General features: G+C 40.6%; 1 protein-coding gene across 2 annotated transcripts in view; it reads right to left on the bottom strand.

Moving 5' to 3' along the window:
* Positions 1-15,794: 15,794 nt before the first annotated feature.
* Positions 15,795-26,525, bottom strand: part of RCAN1 (regulator of calcineurin 1) — a 41,433-nt gene continuing 30,702 nt past the window's right edge. Inside the window, exons 1-4 of one of the 2 annotated variants that reach the window (XM_065658212.1) lie at positions 24,201-24,379; positions 21,945-22,118; positions 20,782-20,941; positions 15,795-18,680 (exon numbers count right to left, since the gene is read on the bottom strand). In XM_065658212.1, coding sequence (XP_065514284.1) covers positions 18,517-18,680; positions 20,782-20,941; positions 21,945-22,118; positions 24,201-24,287 — 585 coding nt within the window. In that variant the 5' untranslated portion in view covers positions 24,288-24,379 and the 3' untranslated portion in view covers positions 15,795-18,516. Of the gene's footprint in view, positions 18,681-20,781; positions 20,942-21,944; positions 22,119-24,200; positions 24,380-26,525 lie in introns of those variants that run through there. The other variant, XM_065658208.1, reaches the window with a different exon arrangement.

Genomic DNA, 26,525 nt, shown 5'->3' with positions numbered 1-26,525 from the left:
TTAAAAAAACAAGTGGGATTCTTGTCTGTTTTAACCACCAGTGATTTGCTACCTGTGAGCATCACGGGAACACTCTAGTCAGCCAGGACCACTGCAAACTGCTCAAACGTTTTAGCATCTTAGCCTTAGTTATTTTATGTGAACCAAAATATTTGGTTTGGGTACTGCAGAGCATTGCAGGCTGAATCACCAGCTGCCTGTCCTGTCCTATACCACCCCAACAGCCTCTCAGCCTCTCTGGGAAGTTTTCCTCTATAGAACATTGATGGGAAAAAATGAAGTGATTTGGGTTCCCCTCTGGTGAATATTTGGGAAGCAACATGCACCTCCCGACACACAGGGCAGACTAGGCTGCCCCTGAGGCTGTGTGTCACAGAGTGCCTGTGGCCACCCCACTTCCAGTTCTGGCTGCAAGTGACTCTCACCAGCTAAGTCCCCATGGTCCATCTTGAAGACTTAGTACCATCATCATAATGGAAACAGGGGCAGGTGTCCCTGTGATTGTCCTTTCTGCTCCTGACCCAGCAGCAGAAACAGCAAGTCTTGCCCAGCGATGCCAAGAAGAAGAAATCAGGTATTTGCTGCGCATTGCGCCTCGCTGTCTGTGTTCAACTAGTACCCCTGCTGCAGCATCAGGAATAGCGAGGGGCTTACCATGATAACGGCTGGGAGGTGGATGAGTACTCGAATCTTTTGCATAGATGCTGCTGTTTGTTTCAAACTCTCTTCCATTCAGCTCTGCTCTAGCAAACTTGATCTTTACTATATTTAGTGTTTCTCATCCTTTACAAAATGTAATAACGCTTCTGATGGCAAATTAACTAAACACGTTGACAGCCATGATTTAATTGCTGGAGAAGAGATAACCTCTTGAAAAAATGTCAAAGGAAAAAATGTGCCTTAAAGCTTTCTAGGACAAAGCAGTCGCATGAAAACTGTACCCAGGAAGGCAGTCACAGCCCCAAGCCTGACAGTGTTCAAGAAGTAATTGGACAATGCCCTCAGACACATGGTGTGAATTTTGGGGTTGTCCTATGCAGGGACAGGAGTTGGACTCGACGATCCTTGTGGGTCCCTTCCAACTCAGGCCGTTCTATGACTCTAATATTTTTGCTTACTCTATCACACCCAATTTCATGCCAAGTTAAAAATTAACCACTCATATTCCCATGGTTTGTTTTCTTTTGAATCTCATTCAAAAAAGTCATGCACACAATTATATCAATAGGTGCTCATGATCTGAATGCTGCTGCATCACACTAGTGAATAAACCAGGACATAAAAGTTGCTTAAAAGTAACAAGAAACAAAACTCAAACTGACCCAGTTCCTCCAACAAAAATGACAGAGCAAGTAACTCTCTGACATATGGAAAAACAGCCAAGATTTCAACCTTTTCCTTTTTAATTAAAGCTGCAACATCCAAACCCTCAAGTAGGAGCAGAGTCCCTTTCGGCAGCAGCAACAACGGCAAGTCTCAGCAGAGATGGCTTCATCTCAGCGAGACGGGACACTCTCATGGTTATGAATGGCAGACTCATGGCCAGGGAAACCTGTTCTACCTCCTCTCCAGTGTACACAGGACTTGAGATAGGAAAGGGTGGAGAGGCAGTTCCAGACCTTTCAGTCCCTGGTGCTCGGGGCAGCCCCATGCCAGCCCGCTTCTGCCACAGCCAGAGGTCCCTGTGCCTCCGCTGCTGCCATTGCTGCTCCCGGGCAGCACCCGACAGCAGTGCAGTAACTCAGGGCAGCAGCTTCGCTAACGAGCGGAGTGTCCGTACTCAGAGGGAAAAACTGAGGACTGTGACTTTTCATACATTGGGCCAAAGGCAGATTTTGTTATTTTTGCATTTTACTTCCATAAAGTTGGGGGGGTTGTGTTTTATTTATTTATTTAATAAACTAAGATCGATGTAAAATCACCTTGCAAACATTTACACATGTAGGAAAACACATCGGCCCCCCTCCCCTCCAACCAAACCAAACAAAAAACAAACCCCTTCAAAACTGAACAACAAACTGTTGAAAAAAACCCTCACAACTGAACAAACAGTAGAAACTACATGTCAGGTCAGGTGGCAACACAAAAGTCACTATTTAGAAATTACAGTAGCACAAAATTCATATTTTAACCTGTTTCTAAGGTCACCTTTCTCAACACTTCGTTTTTAAAACTGAACTACTGGATATCTGGAAGGAACAGGGAGGTCTTACGTCATTTGCTTATGGTAATGATGTTATTGCCAAGACCAAATACATGCACTGATGAGGCTGCAGATGCAAAGTTCTCTTTGCAATAAGAACTGCATGTCTGAGATGGCTGGTGATGATGAGAGAACCTCATCCTTCAACATCTTCCACCACAGGCTGAGTCAAGCTGGTATAATGTTCATCCCAGTGCTGAGTCAATACAGTCCCAAGAGCCGCTGCAATTCTGCCTGAGCGCTTTCGCGTGACTTAGTCCTCCCATTTAGAGGTTTCCTTTCTGCTGCGTGACCATCATCAGATTTTTACAGATTATAAAAATACATTTAAAGAGCAGGTGTTTATGTGGATTTCATTTATGAGTTGCTGCAGTCAGCACAGGCACAGCAAGAGCCGCTTTGCTGCCAGTAGGCACAACTCCTATGGAAATAAAGGTCACGGCAAGGTAAGAGAAGCTGTCAAGAGAAGCACGATCCAACTTTCTGAGCAAAGACAAACATTTTTGCTCTCTTTGTACAAGAGGAACCCCAGGCAGGACACCAGGCACTTAAGTACCTCCAAACAGCAGCAAGGGCCATTTACAGCACACTCACACAAACTGATGCAGCAGTCTGCAAATACAAAAAAAAATCAATGTTTTTTTTTCTCCAAAACCTTGAGCTGGGTGCCTGTGCCACCTGCCACAAGGCTTGCCTCCCTCAGCAAACACCCACTGGCCAGCCGCTGGGCAGCAGGCAGCTTGCAGGCTGGCACCCCGACAACCTTCTTTGTAGAGCACCTAATGCCAGTCAGATGTGTCAAAACAAAGCTTTTTTTTCTTTCAAGGTGGGTCAGAATTTACCCACCTTCCCAAACAGTGATCAGCCAACAAAGCAAGCTGCATTCAGAGCAAGGTGAGTGCAAATATTTGGGGTTTTATCCAGCTGAAAAGGGGAAAAACTGCTTCCCCATAACCTCTCCCAGCTCCACCTAGAACAAACCAAATACAAAAGCCTTCTGTTTAGTCTTCGAAGTAAAAATCCCCTGGCATTTCATTTTGTTTGATAATGCGCCATTAACTGAGGTTAAAACCGTGAAAATATGTTGATTTGGAACACAAAGACTCTGAGCATTCATCTGTCACAATTTCTGTGGTTGCACATGCACGGGGGCATCTCTTCTGCTCCATTTTCTGCATCAACAAATAATTTTTTAAAAAAGGAAAAAACAAAGGTACGGGATAATTCCCATTAAGATGCTCCCAATATACTCCTTCAACTGGCAGTCAGGACATTGCAGCCAAAGATGAAAAGGAGGGAATAAATTCTGTGGCTCAAGCCCTGAGCCTTTGAAGTGCTAAGAAACAAAGGAAATGGATTTTCCCTGGCTGGAAAAATCTTCGGGTGAAATTATCCAAATACCTTTTTAATTCCATTTTTAATAGCCATAGAATTGGATTACGCTCATGGGAAGGGCAGGGCGTAGCACTTTGCAGCTCCAAATCTGCAAGTTACAATTAAAAGGCTTTCAAGCAGTCAAGTTCAGCTTTCACTACCAGAAAAACTTTCGTTGGCAGCTGCGAGCATGGCTTCTAGTTGTCAGAGCTTGATGCCTGCTGGGTTAAAAATGCTAGCTGGGGAATCTGAATCTGCCAGGGGCCTGACAAAGTGTACAAACTGTCCCACTCCCTCTCACCTCCCCAAGGGGAAAGTTATGTGCTCGTTTAAGAGACAATGGAAAAAGAAAATTTGTGAGCAGCTGTTTGTGCGTGAGGATCCATCTGCTGCACCACGTAGAGCACTGACACCCGTTTTAAGACAGACAACATGGGTGTGTGATTTGCTGATAAGGGAAATGCTCGCAAGAAGCTGGATGCTCACATGCTTGCAGGTTTGGACTTCACCCAAATGAAAAGGCCGGCCTAAGCTGGAGCCAGCTCGTTGTGGTGCCAAGACGGCTAATGTGGACATGATTCAGCAGTAGATGAGCTCAGGTGTCCAATGCAGTCAGTTTTCCGATGTGTTTATGGGCCTCTGGTAGTGCCCTGAAATACTGCTGGGTTGGACAGACTGGGACACTGAGCTTGAAAAGAATTTGGACCTCTGTGACCTTGTACACACATCAAAAAGTCATCCTACGTTTTCTACCAAATGCTTTAAAAGCTCTTTAAAAGCCTCATTATTGCAAAGTATCATTTTTACCTGTAATAGATATTTTTTAACCAATTGTTACAGAAGTAACAATTCTTATGAATCACCCACTCTACAACTGGATTTTTTGGTGCTTAAAAAAACCCCATAAAATAGTAGAAGCATTCCAGGAAGGCAGGACAATTTTTGTATTTCTATCCCTCGTTTTGCTTCTGAGTTCCACAATGATTTTCTGGTCTCTGATAAAGAAAAGGTCTCTTCATTCCTTTGCCCTCATTAGAGGCACTAGCAGGCATTTCTCCTGCATCCAGCTATTTATCGTCTTCTCATGGAAGTCCCATGTACCTGGCCAGACAGCCAGATCACCTGCAGTATAAGCTTTCCACATGGTTTCTGACTGAAGCCCTCTTTGTGGAGTTAGTACAGAATTTGATGCACCATCTGGCAGTGTGTTATCAAGTGGAGCATTGGGAAATTGAGATATTTGGAAGCAAAATAGCGTTTGCAGATAGCAAGCAGTTTCGTAGCCAGCCAAGCCGCAGCGTAATCAGCAGAAGTCTGCTTTTTCCAGACCCTGGTTCTGTGATTCTGCAACGTCAGCTGAGGAAGCACTAGTTTTCAAGACAACTGTGGACTGTGCTGCTGTTCAGGTTGACTAACGGTAGGAAAACGGCAACCTTCTCACTTCCCACTCACCCCAGGCAACGGGTGAAAACTCCGCTAGCATGTCCTCAGGCTATAACGAGTTACCCTGTGGGTAAGAGAGCAGATACATCTCTTCAGTGCATTTCTTTTCCTGCCAGCAGTCAGCGTCTATTTAGATGCACAAGCAATTCTGCATGATGCAGCTGGCCAGGTGAAGGTACCTACTGCTGAGGAAATGCACAGCGCTGGCATCTCCTACCTATAATGTCCCTTTTACCACTCACCACCACCTCATGCCATCCAGCCCACAGAGGAAACACAGCTTCTCAGAATTTAGATTAATTCTTATCTGTTCTAGAGTGTAAGAAATTGATTTCCAGTAGGACTTAATTTTTCAAGTGTTCTCTTATGCAGCTCTGAGAGCTTCCTCTACACTAGGGAGCTCAGTGCCAAGCTATAGACTGGGGCTGTTTCTATCTATGCCTCACCTCAATGACAACTTCTTTCTGGCCTCCTCAGTGTCTTTTCTCACATGCCTGGGTGTCTAAGTCCTCTCCATTCACACTGTAGCTCGAAGTTTCTTGAGACAGAGACCTTAATGAGCTCAGCATTTGCAAAACACATGCGTCATCATGAACTTTGGTGAACAATTAATCGCAGCTTTTAACCTGAGCAGTTGTTGTTCCTCCTCCTCACAGCCCACGCATCTGCCACAGCCCTCAGCAACTCTGATATCTGGTGACCAACATACCCTTAAAACAACGCAGCAACACCGTGCTTCTCTATTGACATTCTCTGACATGGAAACTGGGCTGTGTGTAAAATGAGTCCCAAGATGGCAAAGTGTTGAATGTATAAGGGAGGCAAGGGACAAATGAATTTTGGAAATCTTTGGGAATAGAAGGAAATTACAGGACATGTGGATGATTTAATTCATTGCCATGCTCTATGGAGAGGAAAGATTGGGTATTTACTACTAACCAGCACAATACTCCCCAAAAATGGTGCTAGTTCCTTCCCTGGATGGTTCCACAGGCTGACTAAGCATGGAAAGTTCTTGCTAAATGTCTCTCCCACACAACACAATTTGACAAAGAGATTAACAGCAGAATGTAAACACACCTTTTTAATCTCATGAGGGTGGTGAGGCACTGGAACAGGCTGCCCAGAGAAGCTGTGGGTGCCCCATCCCTGGAAGTGTTCAAGGCCAGGTTGGACGGGGCTTCGAGCAACCTCGTCTAGTGGAAGGTGTCCCTGCCCATGGCAGAGGGGTTGGAACTAGATGATCTTTAAAGTTCCTTCCAACCCAAACCATTCTGCGATTCTAAAAATTTTGACTACTAAACCACTCGCCTTTATCAGCAATGAGCTATTAGAACTGCTCCTCAATGAGTATATACTGGAACACCATACTGCGCTCGGGAAACTTTTTGACCTACCTACAGGAGCTATATTACAGCAGCACCAGCCTATAATTAAGGTTGCGTCAAAGTTTCCATTCTATAATACTGCCCTGGAAGGAAAGAGTATCCAGAGCTGAAGGTACCTAGAAAACTCATGGTTACTCACCAAATTGCTTGGGGCTGTTGTTAAGTATTTTTTTAGTGTTTTTAAAAAATAATATAAAACTGTTTAGTACATCTAAGACTTCAAACTGAACAGCTAGCTGTGACTCACACAAATGAATTCAAGACCTTACTGCCAGGTACAACAGCCCCATGTTCCTTCTTGAAGATACCCCAAAGCATAAACTGCATTATTTTCATGAGCCTGTACTTTTTCATCTTGCCTTTCCTCAAGACATCTAAGGCAGTAGAAGTCTTCACTCACACTGCTAGTCCTCCAGCATAATTAGGTTATCTTTTCCCTGCTTACGGTGATCACACTGCATCTAAGTGGACTTCCTTATGGTGCAGCAACACCAGTCCTTCAGATAATGAGCTCAGCTGTATAGTACAGAACATGAGAGCACACGTACCTGCTGTCAGACTAAATTGTGTGTTCTCCTGAAAGCATAAAAAAAACCCTCCCAGAAAATGCTTAAGTCCTTAGCTTTAAAAATAATCTAAGAAGTTACATTTGCTTGTACTTTTAAAAATAATACAATAGTTGTGCTTGGCTGAACCTTGAAACATGGAGATCCTGATCAGCAGCACCATGACTGGTAAGGCCACTAGACCTGTCCACTTGGTTCAAGGTCAAATGGGTGAAGGTAAGTCACTGAAATACAGATGCGCAACTGCAGCATAAGAAAGTAGGGGCTTACTCTCTGTGAACCTCAAAACTTAGGGGCAGGGTAGGGAGTTGAGAGGTACCTGGTGCTATGTGAGGAACCTGGTGATGTGAAGCATGTGTTTTGGGATAGGAGGGTGCAGTGCCAGGGGCACAGGTCCAGCTGCTAGATCAGAGCTGTTATTACAAAAAGGGTCAGTGTGATGGTCCCTACAGCAGTAGTGTTGCCAGTGGGTACAAAGAAACTGGAGAACTGCTGCGTGCACCTTGAGAAGGCATATGTGGGGGCAAATGAGGAACGGTGGGAGAGGAAATCTGAGCCGAGCTTGTGCCAATGTCCATGTTTTGGATCCTTCCTACACACAGACTCCTCATCTCAGACTCAGGAATCTCTTTTGCTTCTCCTTTTCCTAAGGGACTCATGCAGGCCTGACACAAGCCAAGGAACCAGGGCTGGCATCCAGTTGCCTCGCACTTCAAGCTGCACGGTGACCCTCTCGTGACCAGGAACAAGAGCTGCAGTTGCTGCTGGCCGTCCTGGTTAGGAGAACACAGGCAGGAGTGAGGATGCCAGATGCCAGTGGGTGACCTGAGATGCCTGACCCTTGGCCACCCTACTGGCTAGTCCCAGAAATGACAGTGACAGAGTCCGCAGTGTGGTCTGCTGAGGCCATCTTCTCCTCATCCAGGAACCACAGACTAGACAGAGGGACAGTGTGCCAGCTGTGCTCACTCCTTTCCCCGCACACCTGCCTTGCAGTTCTTAACGTGGCTTGGACCATGGATGAGGTCACAGATCACAAAGCCATCTTAAGCAAAAGACACCAGTGACAGTTTCTGTGTTCACTTTCCCTCCCAGTTTCCCAGTTCCAGATCAGTTCATCTGCTCCTAGGATTTCCTTTTGTCCTCCGCCTGCCTCCCACCATCACAGCATGCTCCCTCCCTTCCCTCTGTCTCAGTCTGACTGCCACTTGTTCTTCCTTAAAGTCTCAGCGTCGTAAATTTCATGAAAAAGAAACACCTTTGGAGCAATGGACTTCAGTATACAAAAACTCATCTCATAGGCCTTTTACACCTCTTTGAATGAAATCCTGTGCATGGCTGAGGAAACACAAGCCTGACCCTTTCCATCTTTAGAATAACTCCAGCATATCCAAGAAGTGTATGTTCAGACAGCTTGGGCAGCTACCTCGTTTCAGACCGAGCCACCTTACATAGACTGGAAAAGCAATTACAGGCAAGACTTTTCCCTGCAGCTTTTTTTTTTTTCCATTTAGAAGAAGTAAAAGTCCTTCCAGTTGTCCTTCATCGCAAACTAGCCTATTTGCCTTCAGCCAGAATGCTGCATGTTATGACATGCGATAGTTTTGACCTTCAGTATCAGGACAAGGAAGATACTGCAATTCCCTCTCACAAGAGCTATATTTAGCATGTGTATTCTCTTTGCATACTTTCCCTCCTTTGAAAGAGGTACAGAGTACACGCAAAGCATCTAAAATATAAGCGTGAGAAATAATTGCTTGGCTGAAGAGAAATTTCCTCGCAGCCTTTGGAGATCACTGGCTGTCTGCTTCTGCAGTTCTCAAGAGATCAGAAACAGCATTTTTAGAAACATTTGAACAGGACATAAGATACCAGAGGGACATTGAGAAGACAGTAGCAGACATTGAGAGATCTGATGCTTTCTAGAGAAATAAATGCACGCAAAGTCTCCTCACATTTGCTCTGGTAAAATGCCATCTGACTGCTGACTTGTTTGCCCTTACTGAGCAGGGGATCAACCAAATCAGGTGGGAGCGCCCCTGGCATAGGACAGAGAAGTGCTTCGGCACCTGAACCAGTCACTGCCAAGTCCAAGAAGTTTCCCAGGACCTTGCTGCTTCAAGCCATATGAGGCCAGCGTAATTCAACTTCATCTCACAGAATTGACAAAAACCTTAAGTGGAAAACAAGAGGTACAAAAGGCTGTGCAACTGCTTTTTATGTCAATTCTTCTATTTCCCCAGCTCAAATAACATCAATAAATTGATCATTACTTATCACAACAAAGGCTCAATCCAACGTGTTTCAGCTCCAGGGCTAAAATAATGCCACACTGCTGTGCAAGTCACTTTATGCAGCTGGTCCTCTTTGTATTAATCTGACAGTAACTCACATTAAGAAATGATTTTGGATGAACTGATCTGTTTAAGTCAAATACACCCAGTGAACTAGCATCGCTTTTAGTGGCCACAAAGAGCCAGGCACTTGAACTTTACCTTTTATATGTGTAACCAGACAGTTTTCACTGTGTGTCCCATGTGCCCCTTTAAAGCAAGGCATTTTAGGAAGGAAAGCTGTCAAAAATACTTTGAAAATTCTCTCATAATACTTTTCTAATGCCTGTGTAACACTAGCAATTTCTACTCTCACATAGCACAAAGCTAGGCCAGGGCAGCTGGTAGAGTGAATGATAATGTGATACAAACAGAACCACATCCCAGATAGAAACTATCTTCTGGCATAAAACCATACCACACTTCTAACAGGTAGCTTCACTGCTGGTTATACTTCCTTTAAGCTGGTGCTCTTAAACATGAGAGTTAGAGTAACGCAAGTTTGAGAAGCTATGTTATACAGACATCTGCAAAATTACACGCATTAGCCATCACTGCAAGCCTGCAACGCATGCCAGCCTTTCATAACTTGCTTTTCCTGTTATATGAGCATCGCAGTGATGACTTCTTTTCAGTGATAAAAACCCACTTCTCTCCACTGAGACGCTACACCCCAGTATAAACAGCCCACACACCAAATGCTTTTACCATTTGAATTAACCCCCTGTTACAGCATGCATATGCTTACTTGCAAACAGGGATACCCAGACAGAGATGTACAAAGTTACTTAACTCCTGGAAGAAACCTTGCTGTGAAACATTGGGTACACATTCCACATGCTTTTCAGAGGTTACAAAGCACAAACTGCACAAACAGAAACAAAAGCCTTTAAAACCTGTACTGCATCCTTGTGGCCTTCTAACAAGTTGAGATGTGAAACTAACTGCTAGCTGTCTTCCAGTAGCTAACCTGCCCTGAAAAAAAAAAAAAAAAAAAAAAAAAAAAATCAAGATTTCTTAGCAGGCTGATTCAAACACCTTGCACGTGGGAACCTTTTCTTATGAGTGATATCAATGAAATTAAGCAGAGCACAGTGTGTACACTGCAACTTACTGCTAAAATGGCTCATGATTACCTTTAAAATGTATTTTGCTACAAGATTTCCTACATACCACAGGTATGTTTCAAATCAGCTATATCCAAAGAGATCAGAGACAAGGAATACCTTGCTTTCATAATCTAATAGCGAAATGATTTCTTTTCCACGTCCGCTATTGCAATAGGAGGTTGAGTTTCGAGTTTTCAGTTTTATTCAGTAGTATGCAATGACATTGCTTGATATTTAGCTCCACCTACGGGCATCTCCACATACCTCTTTCAATTCATTGAACATAGTTATGTTTTAAGGCTCTAATCATGCAAGACTCCACTATCTTCCATGCCCAAAGGAAAAAAAAAAAACAACAGACGCACAATTCTGTTGAGAACTGCATTCAAGTGAGAATGTAAGTTATTGTTCAAATCATACAGCACACGAATTGGTTAACGGAAATGAATGAGGGGAAAAAAGCAACCCAGAAAAACTGCAGCATAGAAACAAAAAAAAAAGTTCAGGGTCTCTTTTTAGAGAGAATACAAGATTATTTCCTTATTTTCCAAGGTATTCCCTACTGATTGACTCTTTTAAATCAAGCTCTAGTATGCTAAGCAGTGAGTTTTGAATTTTTTTAAAAAAGTCAAAATTCTGATAGCTTTCTTAACCAAAAGCTGACTTGCAAGACACAAGCTAATTCAAGATCTCTAGTTTATACAAATTCTTCGGACCTCCTAAAACAGCCTGATATGAATTAGCAGCTCACTGAGAACTGTATATAATTTCATTTGCAGACTAATTCACAAAATAAAAGCATAGAAATCTATAAATCTTAAAAGCTAAGTTCTGTTGAAAGTTACCCAAAAACTTGTAACACCGTAACAAGAAATAGCCACTTGCTATGAGCTGGTCATCTTCTATTTATTATAGTTTTTGAATAGTACAGATGACACTTCATGAGAAAAATGATTTTATTTCATTTTCTGGGCAAGAGAGAGACACCGTAAGGGAACAACACTAAGCTGACTTCACCAAAATCTACTGAAAAGCCTGGTAGGTTTCAAAGATGCATTTCAAAGCTTCAGAAGAACTATTACAGAGAAGGTTGAAAAGATCTTGAGAATCAGGGGATGTAAACGTATGATGTAATGGAGACGGGAAAGTCACAATAGGATTTTGGCAGAGACCACAGTATAAACTTTCAACCACTAACATGCAGATGCAGAAAGCTAAAGGGGGAGCTCCAGAACATGCAGATCTTGCAGCACCCCTAGACACCCCCAAAAGCACAACATTCCCACGAAGGAAATTTGAATCAAATAATGATAATGTCTACCTGAATTATGCTAAAACACCTCTTTAGCATTTTTATAGACTTGATATTGGAGTAACTCCAAATGTTCAGTCAGTCAAGAGACATAGTGTTCAGTGGCACAAAAAGACTCAAACACAGATAGATGTATTTTCTACTTCTTCCTCCAGACTTCTGCAGTACCTCAGTAAGCCCTATTCTGTAAAACCTTTAACTCAAATAGTGAGGCTCCAGATAGGAAATTGAACAAAATGGATTTGGAAACAATGGAGTTGTGAGTAAAACACTGGCTGCCCACTGAAATCCTCAGTATCAAACACAAGTACTCTGAAATACAAAGAGTCTATCCTGACTAACAAGCACAAGCTGAAAAGTAATCAATCAGTGATACACATTAAAAAAAAGATACAAGTTAAACTCCTGCCAGTACTCTAGGGCTCTTTATACATTTGTTTATGCTTGAATAAACTTGTCCTCACTGGACTCGGGAAGTGCTAGAGTAGGACAGACACCAGCAAAATTTCCATAGATTTGGACAAAGGTAGACAGCAGTCAGCACCGCACTCATGAGAGTCTGACTTGTTCCCAGGCCTACACAAGTATTGAAGGTATCGCAAATACACCCATCGAGATAGGGAACTGATTATGGTATGGCCAGAGCTACAGATGCACAGCATCAGAATAGAGTACAATAATCTGCACCAGCAAAATAAATAAAGGATAAGCATGCATAAATGACAACAGGAAACATGCAACACAGAGCAAACAGAAAATCATGGAAAATTTCATTAGGATTAAAAAAGGATATGACACCTTGGGCATTAGGTGAATATAAGCGAAGTTCTTAGTTGCACTTAGAGGTTTCATTCAAGTGGATGTGCTAGTAATGAAACAGCAAACAAAATTAATTCCTGGCACGAGTTCAACAGCAAGAGAACATGCACACGCTCAGTGTAGGCAGTTCCACACAAATACAGTCAAAAGTAAAAGAGATAAAGAACCTTCTTGGTAGATGGTACACAATGAACTTCAATATGTAGGAAGAGAGACCAAAAAAAAGAAAAAGTGGAAGAAATATTTCAAGATGGTACAAAGATATGAACCCCCAAAACCCCATCCAAACATATTCACAGTCTATGAAAAGGATTGATACTACGAAGTACAAGCTATAAACAGATAATCGCCACAAATAGCAAAATCGTTATTGACAGACTCCAGGTCTAGAAGCAAGAGCAGCACCAGACTGACATCTACTGACAAATGTCCCATCAGTGCTTCCCCCATGTTGCGCTACCAGCATACAAGACTTTGCAAAGCCTTGGAAAAGCCTGTGACAAAGCTCCGAAGTCACAGACACTGAGATGTGCTTATCCTTGGATAAGAGGAAAAAGTGATTTCCAGAAAGAAGATCTAGGAAATGCTTGTAAACCTCAGAGACTCTCAGTCTTTTGGAAATATGGAATAACATTTTGTGGCAGAAGGGCAGTGGTGGGAGCAGGAAGCAATATTAGGAAGAACTGGAGCTTCTTGAGTTGGTCTTTGAGAGGCAGAAAGTCCAAAACAGAACAGATGACAGGACTGCCAAAAAAGACAATGTGCCACTTGAAGGCTCTGTCTCTTGCTTCACCTGTTCAACCTTTCATACTTTAACTCTCATCATTTTATTTCTTTTCATACCTCAGATGGAATGCACCACAGTGAACACCAATTGTCAGTTACTAAAAAAGAAAAAAAAAACACACAAAAAACCACACATGCAGCAAGATGACAGAGGTTATAATTTTAGATACATAAATACAGACCAGGTAAGTGACAAAAAGTTTCAAGTGTGATAGTCACTACTTTATCAATGAAAATTTTGTCAGTGAAGATAAATCTGGTCCTGCCAGATCCATCCTATCACCTAGTCACCAATCAAGTCACCTCTGCAATGCAGAGTATCCTGGGGGATGTATTTTCTTTGTTATTAGTGGTTGTTTTGTTTTCTTCTTTTAAGACATCCAAACATGAATTCTTAAAAGCATTAAGCAGGTATAATTTTCTGCAAAATGTTTCTGTTGGGCCAGCCAGGATAAAAACAAAGATGATAGAGGAAGAGCAACAACTGAACCCAAGACCTAGTAAATGAATTTCTGAACTTAGTCTATGTCTAGAGTAAAGGTCTACCTCTTGCTATCATTTTGTATGTTTGGAACTGAGAAAGTTAAAAGAACTTATCTTCCCCAAGACATTCTTTATAGTGTGACAAAGCAAGACTTGACTAGGCAGGTGATCACACCTAGGGCAAAATTCATGCCGCTACTGTTAAAACGGTATGAGAAAGAGTTGCTGGAGTTCATTCCTTCCCCACCCTTGACAAGTCTGGGCTATGCAAGAACAACTAGTACACTTGTCCAGTATTTCAAATGTCAAAGTTACTACACTTGTTGCTGCTCTGAAAAACAAAACCCTGATTACAAACAAACTTTAGTCTTACATGTTGAATTCACCTAGGTAACAAGTAAGCTCCTTAATGTAGTTAAGGTGTGCACAAATGCATAATCCAATGACAGCAACGTGTATCACTGAGCTGGCAACAAGTCTTGCAAAATGACAAATGCTGGTGATCACTTACAGATGTATGGAGATTATTCATGCTATCCTTATGCAGAAGACATATCACAGAATCGCTTTAGTTGGAAAAGACCCTCAAGATTGTCGAGTCCAACAATTAACCTAACACTGCCATGTTCACCTCTAAACCATGTCCCTAAGAACCTCATCTACACATCTTTTAAATACCTCCAGGGATGGTGACTCCACCACTTCCCTGGGCAGCCTGTTCCAATGCCTGACAACCCTTTCTGTGAAGAAATTTTTCCTAATATCCAATCTGAACCTCTCCTGGCACAACTTGAGGCCATTTCCTCCTATCAGTTTGCTAGCTGGGAGAAGAGACCAACACCCTCCACGCTACAACCTCCTTTCAGGTGGTTGCAGGGAGTGATAAGGTCTCCCCTCAGCCTCCTTTTCTCCAGGCTGAACAGCCCCAGTTCCCTCAGCTGCTCCTCAGACTTGTGCTCCAGACCCCTCACCCGCTTTGTTGCCCTCCTCTGAACTCTCTCCAGCACCTCAATGTCTTTCCTGCAGTGAGGGGCCCAAAACTGAACACAGGATTCAAGGTGCAGCCTCACCAGTGCCCAGTACAGGGGGACAATCCCTTCCCTAGTCCTGCTGGCCACACTATTTCTGATAGAAGCCAGGATGCTGTTGGCCGCCTTGGTCACCTGTGAGCACACTGCTGGCTCATGTTCAGCCGGCTGTCAATCAACACCCTCAGGTCCTTTTCCACCAGGCAGTTTTCCAGCCACTCTTCCCTGAGCCTGTAGTGCTGCCTGGGGTTGTTGTGACCCAAATACAGGACCCGGTAAAAAATAATAAGGCATGAGCTATACTTCCAAAATGAAAAAGAAATTAAGTCTTCTATGCAAAGCAGAACAGCTCTGTTGGAATAGCTGTTTCACCTTCTGCTTTTTGTTAGATCACTTGAAGCTCAAGTTGTTTCCGTTATTCTACGCAAGAATTCCGCTGGATGGGCTTAGCAAAGTGCTGCTGCTCATCAATAGCAATTTCAAACCACTTCTGTGTATCAAACAACTTCTTACAAACATCAATACTTCCCAGTCATAAGTATTGAGAAGAATGATGAGCACTAATATCAATAGCTCCTTTCTGCTGTGAAAATATTTCTATCCATATCGAGTGAAACCTTCAATGCATTTTTGCATAACATGTTTTGCAACACAAAGCCATTTAAATGGTGATATATTTTAGTATTCCAAAAGCTTTAAAAATAGAATCGTTGATGCTGCAGAAGGAAACTGAGGAGGATATTATGAATGCACAGGGATTATTATAGAATAGTAAGATGCTGACACTTTCATTAGGAAGCACGTCAACTTCAGGCACAGGAGGATCAGTTATTAAGCGGAATATTCCAGATTGTATTTTATTCATTAGTAGATTCTCATATTTTGACTGAGATCACACAAATCTCTTAAGCAAAAGGCTGGAAAGCTTTTCACTCAATAAATTCATTTGGTTGGTAAGCATGTGACCTGGGACAATATTCTTACCTTTTTCAAATCAGAAGTGTTTGGAAGCTTAAAGTTCAGACTTTGTTGCAAAATCTTCAACGTTTCATGCATGAAGACCACACCATTTACAAGAAGACAACAAAATATTTTAATTTAAATATACCCCATACTATACAACTGTATAAAATACCAGCTAAGCATTCATTTGAACACTTAATAAAAAATAAAACCAAAAACAAACAGAAAAAGCAAGCAGCACACTGTAGTAATGATAACAGAAGGTGGCACAAGCCAGGATATACAACCAGAAAGACAGGCAAGTTTCTGTCTCACAGCCTTTGTTTACAGTTACCATCAAAAGGGGAAACACACTGTAGCCATTCCAAGACTTCATGGTTTCTAGTGTCCACCTTATTAGGCAGACATCAGTGTACTAAAATGATGAAAACCATACTAGTATTTAACATTCTGTTCTGTTTAACTGAAAGGTAGCATTGCTTTCTTCAGATTGCTAGGAAACAGAACAGTAACTACCTGGGTTTCTATTGCAAAACTAATGCTTTGATTGGTAATCATGGAAAGATGGAAAAAGGACAGAACAGGAACTATCCCAGTAATTTTAAATTGAATGAAGTGAAAAATTAAGTCCAGCAGTAATTTGAGAAACATGGGAAAAGAATCTTGGAAAGGTTTAAAGGCAGTTGTGGCAAACCTACAAAGTTTCTCTCTATTTTACGTATTTATTTTGTGTTGATAAGCTGTACATGTATCCAGGTGACTGTTACACCTTGGTAACACAAAATAACCTTATGTACCCCTCATTAATAAAACATGGCTCCAGCACTATGTGGCTTTAGCTCTTCTTAACACCATTAACACAGAGAGAGTGCCACTTGAGTTGGGTCCAAGATAGACACCAAGTGTCAGGGTTTGTTTCAGTTTACAGGGCATACCAATCAAAACAGGATCATAACTGCAAGTATTACTGAAGTTCAATATGCCCCTGTTCTCTGTGGTCACAGGATATCGATTTCTATTTTGCTAAGTATAATGAGAGGCCTCCAATAATACCACATTAACACTGCAACACAGCTTGGAATGGCTTCATTGTACTTTTTTTTTTTAATACATACTATTTATTTAAAAAACAAGGTGTGAAGCCTGGGCATGTTTGCTTCAATGTTTGCTTCGAATGGCACAGAATTAATATCTTTATATTAGCTCCAGCTACAAAACTCATTCTCAGACCAACTGTGGTGAAAGCAAACCATAGAACCATGCTTTGACTTCTAAAAACATGTTGAGAAGCTTCAAACATCTCCTTTCTAAAACCGTGGTATTTTCCCACAGATATTAGTCACTATCTCTTAAGAAAAATACTGGAACCTATTTCAAAGCGAGGATCTCCATTTTAAAAACCAAGCAATAAAATACACTTCTGCGATCTTACTCTAAACTTTTGTCATGAGTTACAGTCTCTAAACATGGACATATAAAAAACCTTAAAGCATCTCCCACATACATCCATTACTTAAGTATGCATCATTACTTGGCATTAAGCGTTTCTAAATACCAGCTTATTTTGGAAGCAAAGCTAAGAAAGTTTATATTTGTGGACATACAAAGCCAGTAGAAAAAGATACAAGTGTGCAGCTTGTAGAACAGTTCACATCAGGAATGAACGAGGAAAAGGCACTCCAGCTCTCTTCGCTGTTCTACGCACTGTGTGCAATTTTTCAACCAACCACTGTTAAACCTTTGCTCTCAACAATACGGATTCACATACTGAGTAGAGTTCACACCTCTCCATTACCATGTGTTTTTCACTGAAAAATTACATTGCTGTGAATATGCAACATTAGCTTTATTTATACATTTAAGAGTACTTTTTTCAAAATGAGAAAGTCAAAGTTACCGAACAAATGTTATTGAAGATATAAATTATTTAAGCTTAAATAATTTAAAATCAACTTATTTAAACAACTTTCCTATTGCACATTTTTTCCATTACTTTGCCAGATAAAACCCTATATAGGCATTTAAAAGGTTAAAATTTTAAAAGCACAAATTTACATAGCACCAAAATAAGGTGCTGAAGAAATTGTATGCCTTCTGGAAAATGAGTGCCAATAAAAACAAATATAAATATATATTTATATACACATCTAGTAGTAAGTCGGGATGCTGAGATAATAAATACTTTAAACAATTTCCCAGATTTCCAGAAACATGTCAGAAACTATAGAAAATAATGCAAAGTTACTTCAGAAGACCAAGAATACACATGCACAAAGTCTATAAGAAAAAGGTTTACAATTCCCATACCTTAATCTTTAAAACCACCTCTTGTTTTTGATATGTACTCCACACAATGACTATCCTATTAGTTTGAGGATTTATGTGAGATAGAAGAAAGCTTCCCCTAGTTGCTTTATAATGGAACAGCCTACAGCACCCCCCCAAAATAAACCTAGTTTGTCCTGTTACGTCTCAAAATGTCTTCTTCTGCCTGTCTTTTATTCCCACTGATCTGGGAATACACTCAGGACATCCATCAACTTGCAGCATCAAAAATAAGGATGAAACTTCCTATATTTTTTTCTGAGCAAACTTATATTGGAATTTCTCCTGCTGTAACTGATGCTACCAAATCTGTGACCTGTTGTTTCCATAGTAAATGTTTCCCTTGCACATGTCTACTTGTAACCCTTGAAAACCAACAGCAGTTCAGCTTAAATGGGTAGGAGTATAATCTGGCCTTCTTGTCTGAATAATTTTTGGTTTGGGTTTCTTCGTTTCTTCTTCAACATCGTTTTCCTGGTCACTCTCACATACGTGAACAACAACACTTGGAGTAGTGTCAGTTGCAGCATGTAGCTCATACTTTTCTCCTGAAAGTGAAAATATTAGCAAAACTGGTTAAAAAGGTTCCATACTGTAAAAAAGTATGAAATTAAAAAGAAAGGAACTCAAAAATGTTCAAGTATTACACTCATGACAAAAACCTGATGCCACAATACATTAGATGGTGTAGGGAGATGCACTGCAAACAGTCACATTTACCATTCAAAGTTTTGTTTCCAAAGCAACATAGCTCAGCTGCTCTCTTAATGGCAAGTTTACCTACGTTACCCTTGGCATTCAAGAACACATTCTACATGAGCAGTCATAACTCTTCTTGGTGGGTTTTTGTAATTTTAAAGTGTACAAGATTATCTATCCACTGTGCCATGCAGACTTTGTTTTTGTGAATGATGGCAAAACCACAGGATCTTCCTTCCTCCCAAAACTTCCGGTGTTAAAAAAGCTGGATGCAGTTTTCACACAGAGGTGCTGTAACGTTGTTCTGTCATTCTGTGGAAAAGCAGAGCTAGACAGCAGGCTCCGCACATATATAATGTGAAACACTCAGATGCAACACAGCCAGTGTGTAGAAGTGCTATGACAAATTTTGTTGACCACTGATCTGAAATCTGTTCTCCCTACAATATAAAGAATTGCTTTTAAAATCTAGCCAGGTGTTAAATAATTTTAATCTTACATCAGATCAGGGAAAGAGCAAACTATTTCTTTTCACTGCTTCCCTGGATCAGTTCCCCTTAATTTCTTGTTACTTTATACTCATTACCTTGGTGGAGAGAACAAGCTCCATTAAGATCTCTATAGTGATCTGCACATCCACTGTTCAGAAGAGCTCACACCTGTGGCAAGCAGCACACTCTAGTGTGCCAAGGCCCTGAAACCATCTCTGCTCTGTTTTCCCAACAACTTTAGGAAGGGGAACTGGCACAAAGATCAGTTCCATAGAGGCTCTTGCCTCCAATTCTTCAGAATCACACAAGCCATTGTGCTAGACTACTGCATAGAACACTGATGCATGAGGAAAAGTTCTGCCCTACCACCTTCTGCACCCCTTACTACTGACATAATAAGATGTATTCCCTAAGCCGGTAGGTAAACAGGTGCTGGTAGGTAAGCAGGTAAACACTATAAAAATACTACAGTAAAATGATTTAGATTACAGTTCTTATTCCCTCTGATATGGTACTAAATGTGGCCATTTCTTCTCTCTCCTAAATCTAATAGTACCATTGCAAACAGGTTAAATCAGAGTTGTAGATTTTGGGAAATATAATTTACACTGATTCTCATTACGGAAGTTGTCTTAACTGAGGTATAAAATGACATCAAGGGATGTGATCATTAATCACTGAAAAGCGGAATGTCTAAATAGTTCAGTTTAGTGGAACTTTACATCTATTCCTTAAACTAGTGTTTCTCCTGTCTGTGGTGCTATTTTTAATAACAGACCTATAAATAGTCTACACAGCATGGTTAGCTGAAATTACAAGAAACTTATGGGATAGCACTAGAAATAAGGAGTGAGTGTACAGTCTTAATACCTCCTTTAGTTTGGACAACGAGGAAAAAAAAAAAAAGGAACCCAATATAAACTTTTTTCTTCCCAGGGTGAAGCTATCTCGAAGTTTCCAATAAATAAATACATTGCAGCAGATGAAAATTAGAGGGAGCAAGGAGTGGCAGAAGCTTCTCCCTCTTAACTCCAAAAGAAAATGAGGTTGATACTGATAGTTTCCCTACTACCTCAGTTGCAGAGGTAATTCTAGCATAGAGCTAGACAGCTGTTAATTGGTTCATTGTCTTAGTCTGAAACAGGATTTTCCCATTCCTTCAAGATGCATGTAACTACACAACTGCCTCTTCGTTTTTAGCTTAGGAAGCTGCTTCTTGAAAATTCTGATGAACAAGCTAACTATTGAAGCTATATTCATGCTCTCTAAAAATCACAAAATAGATCATATTTCCAAGTGATCTTGTGGAATTACCATGTGTGTAAGGAACTACCTTTTACTAACACTTTTTCTGATATTACAAATTTAACTTGTAGATATTAACTCATTTGAAGAGTTCTATAAAGTCAGAAAGTTTAGAAAGTGTTTTACTCAATCTAGTGTTTCTACTCCTTCTTACCTGGTCCTAACTTGGAGATAGCATATAAAAGGTCATAGTTAATGACTGGAGTAGCATCTTCTACTTGCTTCCAATCAACAGGTGGTGAGGCAGGAGGTGAAATCAAAAACTGTTTGTCTGGATTTGGTGGCGCCAAATGTGAGCTTCCAATGTGCAAAGTCTGAAAAAAGCATAAAAGCCAAAGCTGTTTCATTATTATCAATGAATCCATCATTCATGAGGAATTTTAAGGTTTGAATAGATGTTATGCTGTAACAGGCACTCAAGGTGGCAGCATGTAACTATATTATTGAAGAGAGTAATATGAAAGACCCAGTATACAAAATACAGAAAAGCCACCACATTCATTAACTCTGATGAAACATGCAATGAAGTATGCACATCCGTATCTTCTCATTATGGAGTTTTACAAAAATTTCACCAGAAAATATCTGTCCTTAAAATACAGAAGTAGCAGGAAGCTGGATATGGGCTTTAAGGCCTAATGACAAATGGTGTTGAAACTCATTACCACAAGTGAGAGTGGTGAGAATTCTAGAAGGTATATAAATAAACTGGCTCCTTCAGGACTGTCCCTAGGGACATCTGAAACAGACACACATAGATTAATTTTCCCATTAAATTTATGGTGGAAAATACACAGCAGCTACCAAAAGGCACCCAGATTAGCAGAACTTAAGAGTTTCACGTGTTCAGCAGCAGACACTACTCAGCTATAGAGCTGCACTGATGGTGATCTCCAAGTACAAACGTGTGCTAAACAAATGATTTGCAGTAGTGAGAGCAGGAACAACAGGTAGAGTTATGAGTGAACATGCAGTTCTGTGCTTTGGATTCCCTCAGATCCTGCTTGAGCACACATGCATGTATACTGTTGGCAGAGCACGCTTGGCTTCCCCTGCCCTGGTGAAGTCTATCTTTGACCGTGCTGATTACTATCATCTGCTCCCTTTCCCCAAGGTTATCTAAACAATATAGAGCGAGACAAAAATGCAAAAGACGCAACAGCCTCTAAATATGTGCAGCTTTGGAACAACCTGGGATTCTCTAATCAAACTGGAAAAACTAACAGTGTTCATTAGCATGACTAAAGACCTGTGGAAGCTTATCACAAGCAAGTTATGCTTTAGTACCTTGTAAGGATAATCTCAAAAAAACCTTACCTGAGCAAAATAGAGTTTTATTTCCTTTCCAAGGAACTCTGTCTTGTGCAACTGGATTCTAGCATCTGCTGCAGATAAAGGGTTACTGAAATTTATTCGTACTCTTTTGAAGCTCTTAAAATACTGAAAGGTGATATCTTTATCGTATGTTCTAAACAGCGATTCAAATTTAGCCTGAAAAGGAAAGACCAGAGAAGAAAGTGAGTATGCAACACTCTGCACTTTCTCTAAAGAAATACAGAAATAAATAGCAGTTACTAGTAGGGCCATGCCGACACTCGCAAGTATTGGTGTATTTATAACAGCTTAGATTATATTTTCTTCTCTTTTTTTTTTAAATAATGATTTTTTTCTAACCTATCACTTGTTATCTCTATAGCAGCTTTTTTCTTCTTTATTAAAAATAGATTATCACAATGAATAAGTGTTAGACAAGATATTCTGACTTAGTGACATAACAGAAATAGTAGTATTGGTAAGATACTGAAAAGAGATGCTTGTCTCATTAAATTAATATCCACAGGCCTTGAAAAAGAGTCTGCCAAGCAAGCCTTTGTATGCGATTTTCAAGGAAACCAACACAACAGTTTTAATAGAGAAAAATGAAAAATACATATTCGCAAGCCAAATGTAATTTTCCTCAGTGACTCAGCATGCACAATAAATTTCATGAACATCTCCTGTTTTAATAGCTGCTACTTTCATTTAGTAAAATGAACATATTACTGAACTCCAGTTCATAGCCTCTTCTATTTCTGGAACCAAATTCTAAAAAGGCTCCCACTGCCTCTTCTGGAAAAAAAAAAAAATCTTAAGTACTAACCATACAGCTCATGAAGGACTTTTGAAACACTTTCTGTTTTGATTGTGTGGAAAGAGTAGGAACTGGACTAAAACCTCATACCTTCACATATCTGCAGCTGAGTTACTTTGATGTCCTATCTGTACAAAAAGACTGAAGCACCTTTACCAACAGCTAGCTATCTCCATTTTGCACTTTGGGCTTGTGCTCCCAGGGCATCTATGCAAACCTGACTTGGCTATTTTTCATGTAATTTATGAAAAGTGCTTCCACTCTTCATGATGCCAGACCAAAGGAGGAGAAAGAAACAGGAGGTTCTGAAGCTGCCATGCTCTTGTAAAGTGTTTCAGGCTCACATTGAAACCGCAGTAATCAGTCACAAGCCTTATTTCAGTTTTCTCTTCATAAAAGCTTACTAGAAGCTCAATACCAAGCCAAAATAAACAAGTATGTAAAATTGCATTGCCTCATTTTTTGGTTACATTTTGAATTAGTAGGGAAAAAAGCAACAAAGATTACATAAGAAGCCAGAAATTACTTCAGAATTTCACTTTCCTTCCTGAAAAGCTCTGCTTCACAAACTCACCACAGCTGTGTACATAACCACTATATTTCAAAGATATTGTAGAATCAGAACTGTCCTGCTTCTTGTTGAGGCACACATAAGCTTCTTCAAAGCGAGGTCTGAAACAAGACCTGGACCCTCTGCACACAAAGCCCATATTTGTTAGCCTCCTGTACTCCAGAGAGAGCTGGATGCAATCATGAAAAGCCGAACTCACACTAAATTGCATTTCTAAGTTCACATTCAACATTTAAACTCAGAGAATACCTGCAAGATTCATGGAATATATACAGGGTTTTTTTAAAAAAATGTGTGTGATTATAGAGATCATAAATGTCATGCTAGCAATACAACACTAAACCAAATGTCCCTTTTGTCCTTAAGGTATCTTAGCAGTCAACACCTCACTGTATCAGGACTGGATTACTTACATTATATAAATTATAATCAGATAAATACAAATCCAAGGGGACTTCTTACAGTTTTTACATTATACTGCTAACTTAAGTGCTAGCCAAAAAAATCCCAGCAAAAGTATAAAGTGTCCTATAAATTATGTGCATCATACTACCAAAATTATAATCTAAACATTTGCTGAAAATGCATAAGCAAGTGAAGAGAGGACTATACAGACAGTCAAGCAAGTCTGGAGGTAAACTTCTGATCATTTCCAAAAACACATAGCTTAAGATCTAATAATTTCCAGAGTTAAAGTCACATCAGAGCATACTGCTGCAGACTTGTAAAACCCAAGACCCTTACAAACTGAAATTTTCTTATAAGTCAGAAAGCTATCAAGGCATCCATATTTTAAACAATTTGAAACAGCACCTAAATACTTCAGTGTTCCAGTAGTTCACATAAAAACCCCACAAAAGACAAAGCATACCCTTGTTTCTGCTTGATTGAAGACATCGCTATCTGCCACACAGGCAATCAGAGAACTAAAACTGTAGTTAAAATTTCTAAAATGCATTTTGTGCTTTGCCAAAGCGATACTTGCTGTTCCACAGAAACCAATGACTTAAGGAAGCTGCTGGTCCTGCAGGCAGCGTTTATAAGGGAAACAAGTCCAGCCCCTCAAAGGAGAAAAAAAAAAAAAAAGGGAGAGAAAGGTTTCAGAGCATCCTGTATGTGACAGCAAATTCCTGAACAAAGTCCTGCATGCTTTGAGGCAGTCAGGAACAAAATGTAAGCTGCGACTGGAAAGAGGTGACGTCAGCACATTAGTCAGCTTCCCTATGCTAATTACCAGCGCTCGGGAGGATGGAAAAAACAGCTGAGGTTTGCACAGCAGCTGCTTTATCGAGCCTCTTGCAGCATAGTTTCCACTGGTAGTAATTCCATTCAGCACTCAGACAACATGCTCTTCACTGGAATGGGACAACCCATCTTAAGATGGAAAATGTTACTGCCAAAGGACCCAGGTCTAGAGTAATGGGCTGTAATTAGCCAGGAGGAAAATTTCAAGACTTCAGAAGGGAAAACAAATCCCTCAGGTCAATAGCTTTTGGTAATTTTGTGGAAAAATATACACAGACTGAAATTTAGAGATCAGGAGGAATGGATTTGGGAAAATACTTTTTGCCCCCATTACAATGGGAATTCAATTTGAAGCTTTCTTCAAAGCAACTATATGGATTCATTACCATTTCCACTTCATTAAAAACTGAGTATGAGCCTCATAAGCTGTTGGGGTTTTTTGGTTTGGGTTTGTTTTGTGTGGTGGTTTTTTGGTGGTTGTGGTTTTTTGTGTTGTTTTTTTTTTTTTCTTTTTTTTTTTTTGAACAGGAGCTTCATCATAATTATGCTGGTAGGGTTTTAAGAGTCTGAACTACTGACAGCAGAGATGAGGTATGAAACCTACACTTCTGACATTTTCTGGTTTACCAATATTCATATCCAGTTTCAGAACATTTCCCAGAAGGTAGCACAGGACATAAGTGTGTTTTTTTGGTATGTTGGATTTTTGAGGGTTTTTGTTTGTTGGTGGTCTTTTTATTTTATTTATTTTTTAAATCAAGAACTGTTTTAAAAAGTCTTTACCATTTAAAGGAATTCATTAAGCTTAAGCTGAAGCTTTTACAAGCTATTTGGAACTCTCCTATGCAACTTCAGATCAAAATTTATAACAAAGTTGAAATATAAAGTTTATTTTACTGTAACATGGGGCTATGACAGGAGTATCAAGTTTTATGAAATACTTGCAAACAATATACAGTCATAAGTTTAAAACTTTATTTCATAAATATTTATTCATGTACAACCATTCACATTAATAGCCTTCTCTATTTTCATGGGCTCTACTTATTGCTCAATGTTAAGGATGCTTATTGAGCCGCAGGCCAAAATAGCCATTTAGTAGTCAAACTGCTATTTCAGTTACCCTAGCATGAAAAACCTACTCAGACCAGCTTCTTAGCACCTTTCCTCAGAAGCCCTCACTTAAAAATGAGCTCAGTTCAGAAAAAGAGAAGGTGCTCTGAAGGACAACCCAACAACTGGTGTAGATGCCGTCAGTGAGATTAAACTCAACTCCAAAACAAAGTAATAGGTAAGCCACCAGCGATCCACTAGCACACTGAGTACCTAAAGGATAGAAAGACTAAGAAACAGCAGCCCTTTTCCTCAGCCTGAGCTCCCGGGAAGATGGAATACAGTGATTATCCAGCCACCCAACACTACCAAGGTGTGGACTGGGCACACACAGAATGACAACAGGCCTGAGTTCTCAAACTCACAATTTGTACCCAGAAACACAGGCACTTGAGAGGAGAATTCATAAACAGCCACCATGCCAACCAGTGAACCACCTGAGCTCGCACAGAACACCATGCCAAGTATGTTTTGCATCCTGCCCCTGCCCTAGAATTAGGTCCTCAAGTGTCTTCAAGACTTCAGAAGTGGAAGCACCAAGCATGACTCCATAGACCAGAGGTCAGGATTCTCATCTGGAAAATATGGCCATGAATCACCTAAGCACAAAAGGAAAACAGGCTTTCCACATCCTAGGTGAATGCTATAGCTATTGATAAGAAAGTAAAGAAGGTTCCCCCTTAACCTGCTACTGAGTCAGAGTCACTTGGCATACTCCAAGGCTACTGAGGTGACTGAAGCATCTCTGTGGGTGATAGGTGGAAAGGATAGCTCTTCTGTAGAGCCTCATAGGGCCTACACAGGAGGTAGTTTGAGCTGCTCAACAGAATGAAGCCTT

The sequence above is a fragment of the Caloenas nicobarica genome, chromosome 1 (assembly GCF_036013445.1).
Source record: "Caloenas nicobarica isolate bCalNic1 chromosome 1, bCalNic1.hap1, whole genome shotgun sequence".
Taxonomy (NCBI): Eukaryota; Metazoa; Chordata; class Aves; order Columbiformes; family Columbidae; genus Caloenas; species Caloenas nicobarica.
Note: the sequence above shows the minus strand (reverse complement) of the source record. Positions and strands in the feature narration are given on the sequence as shown.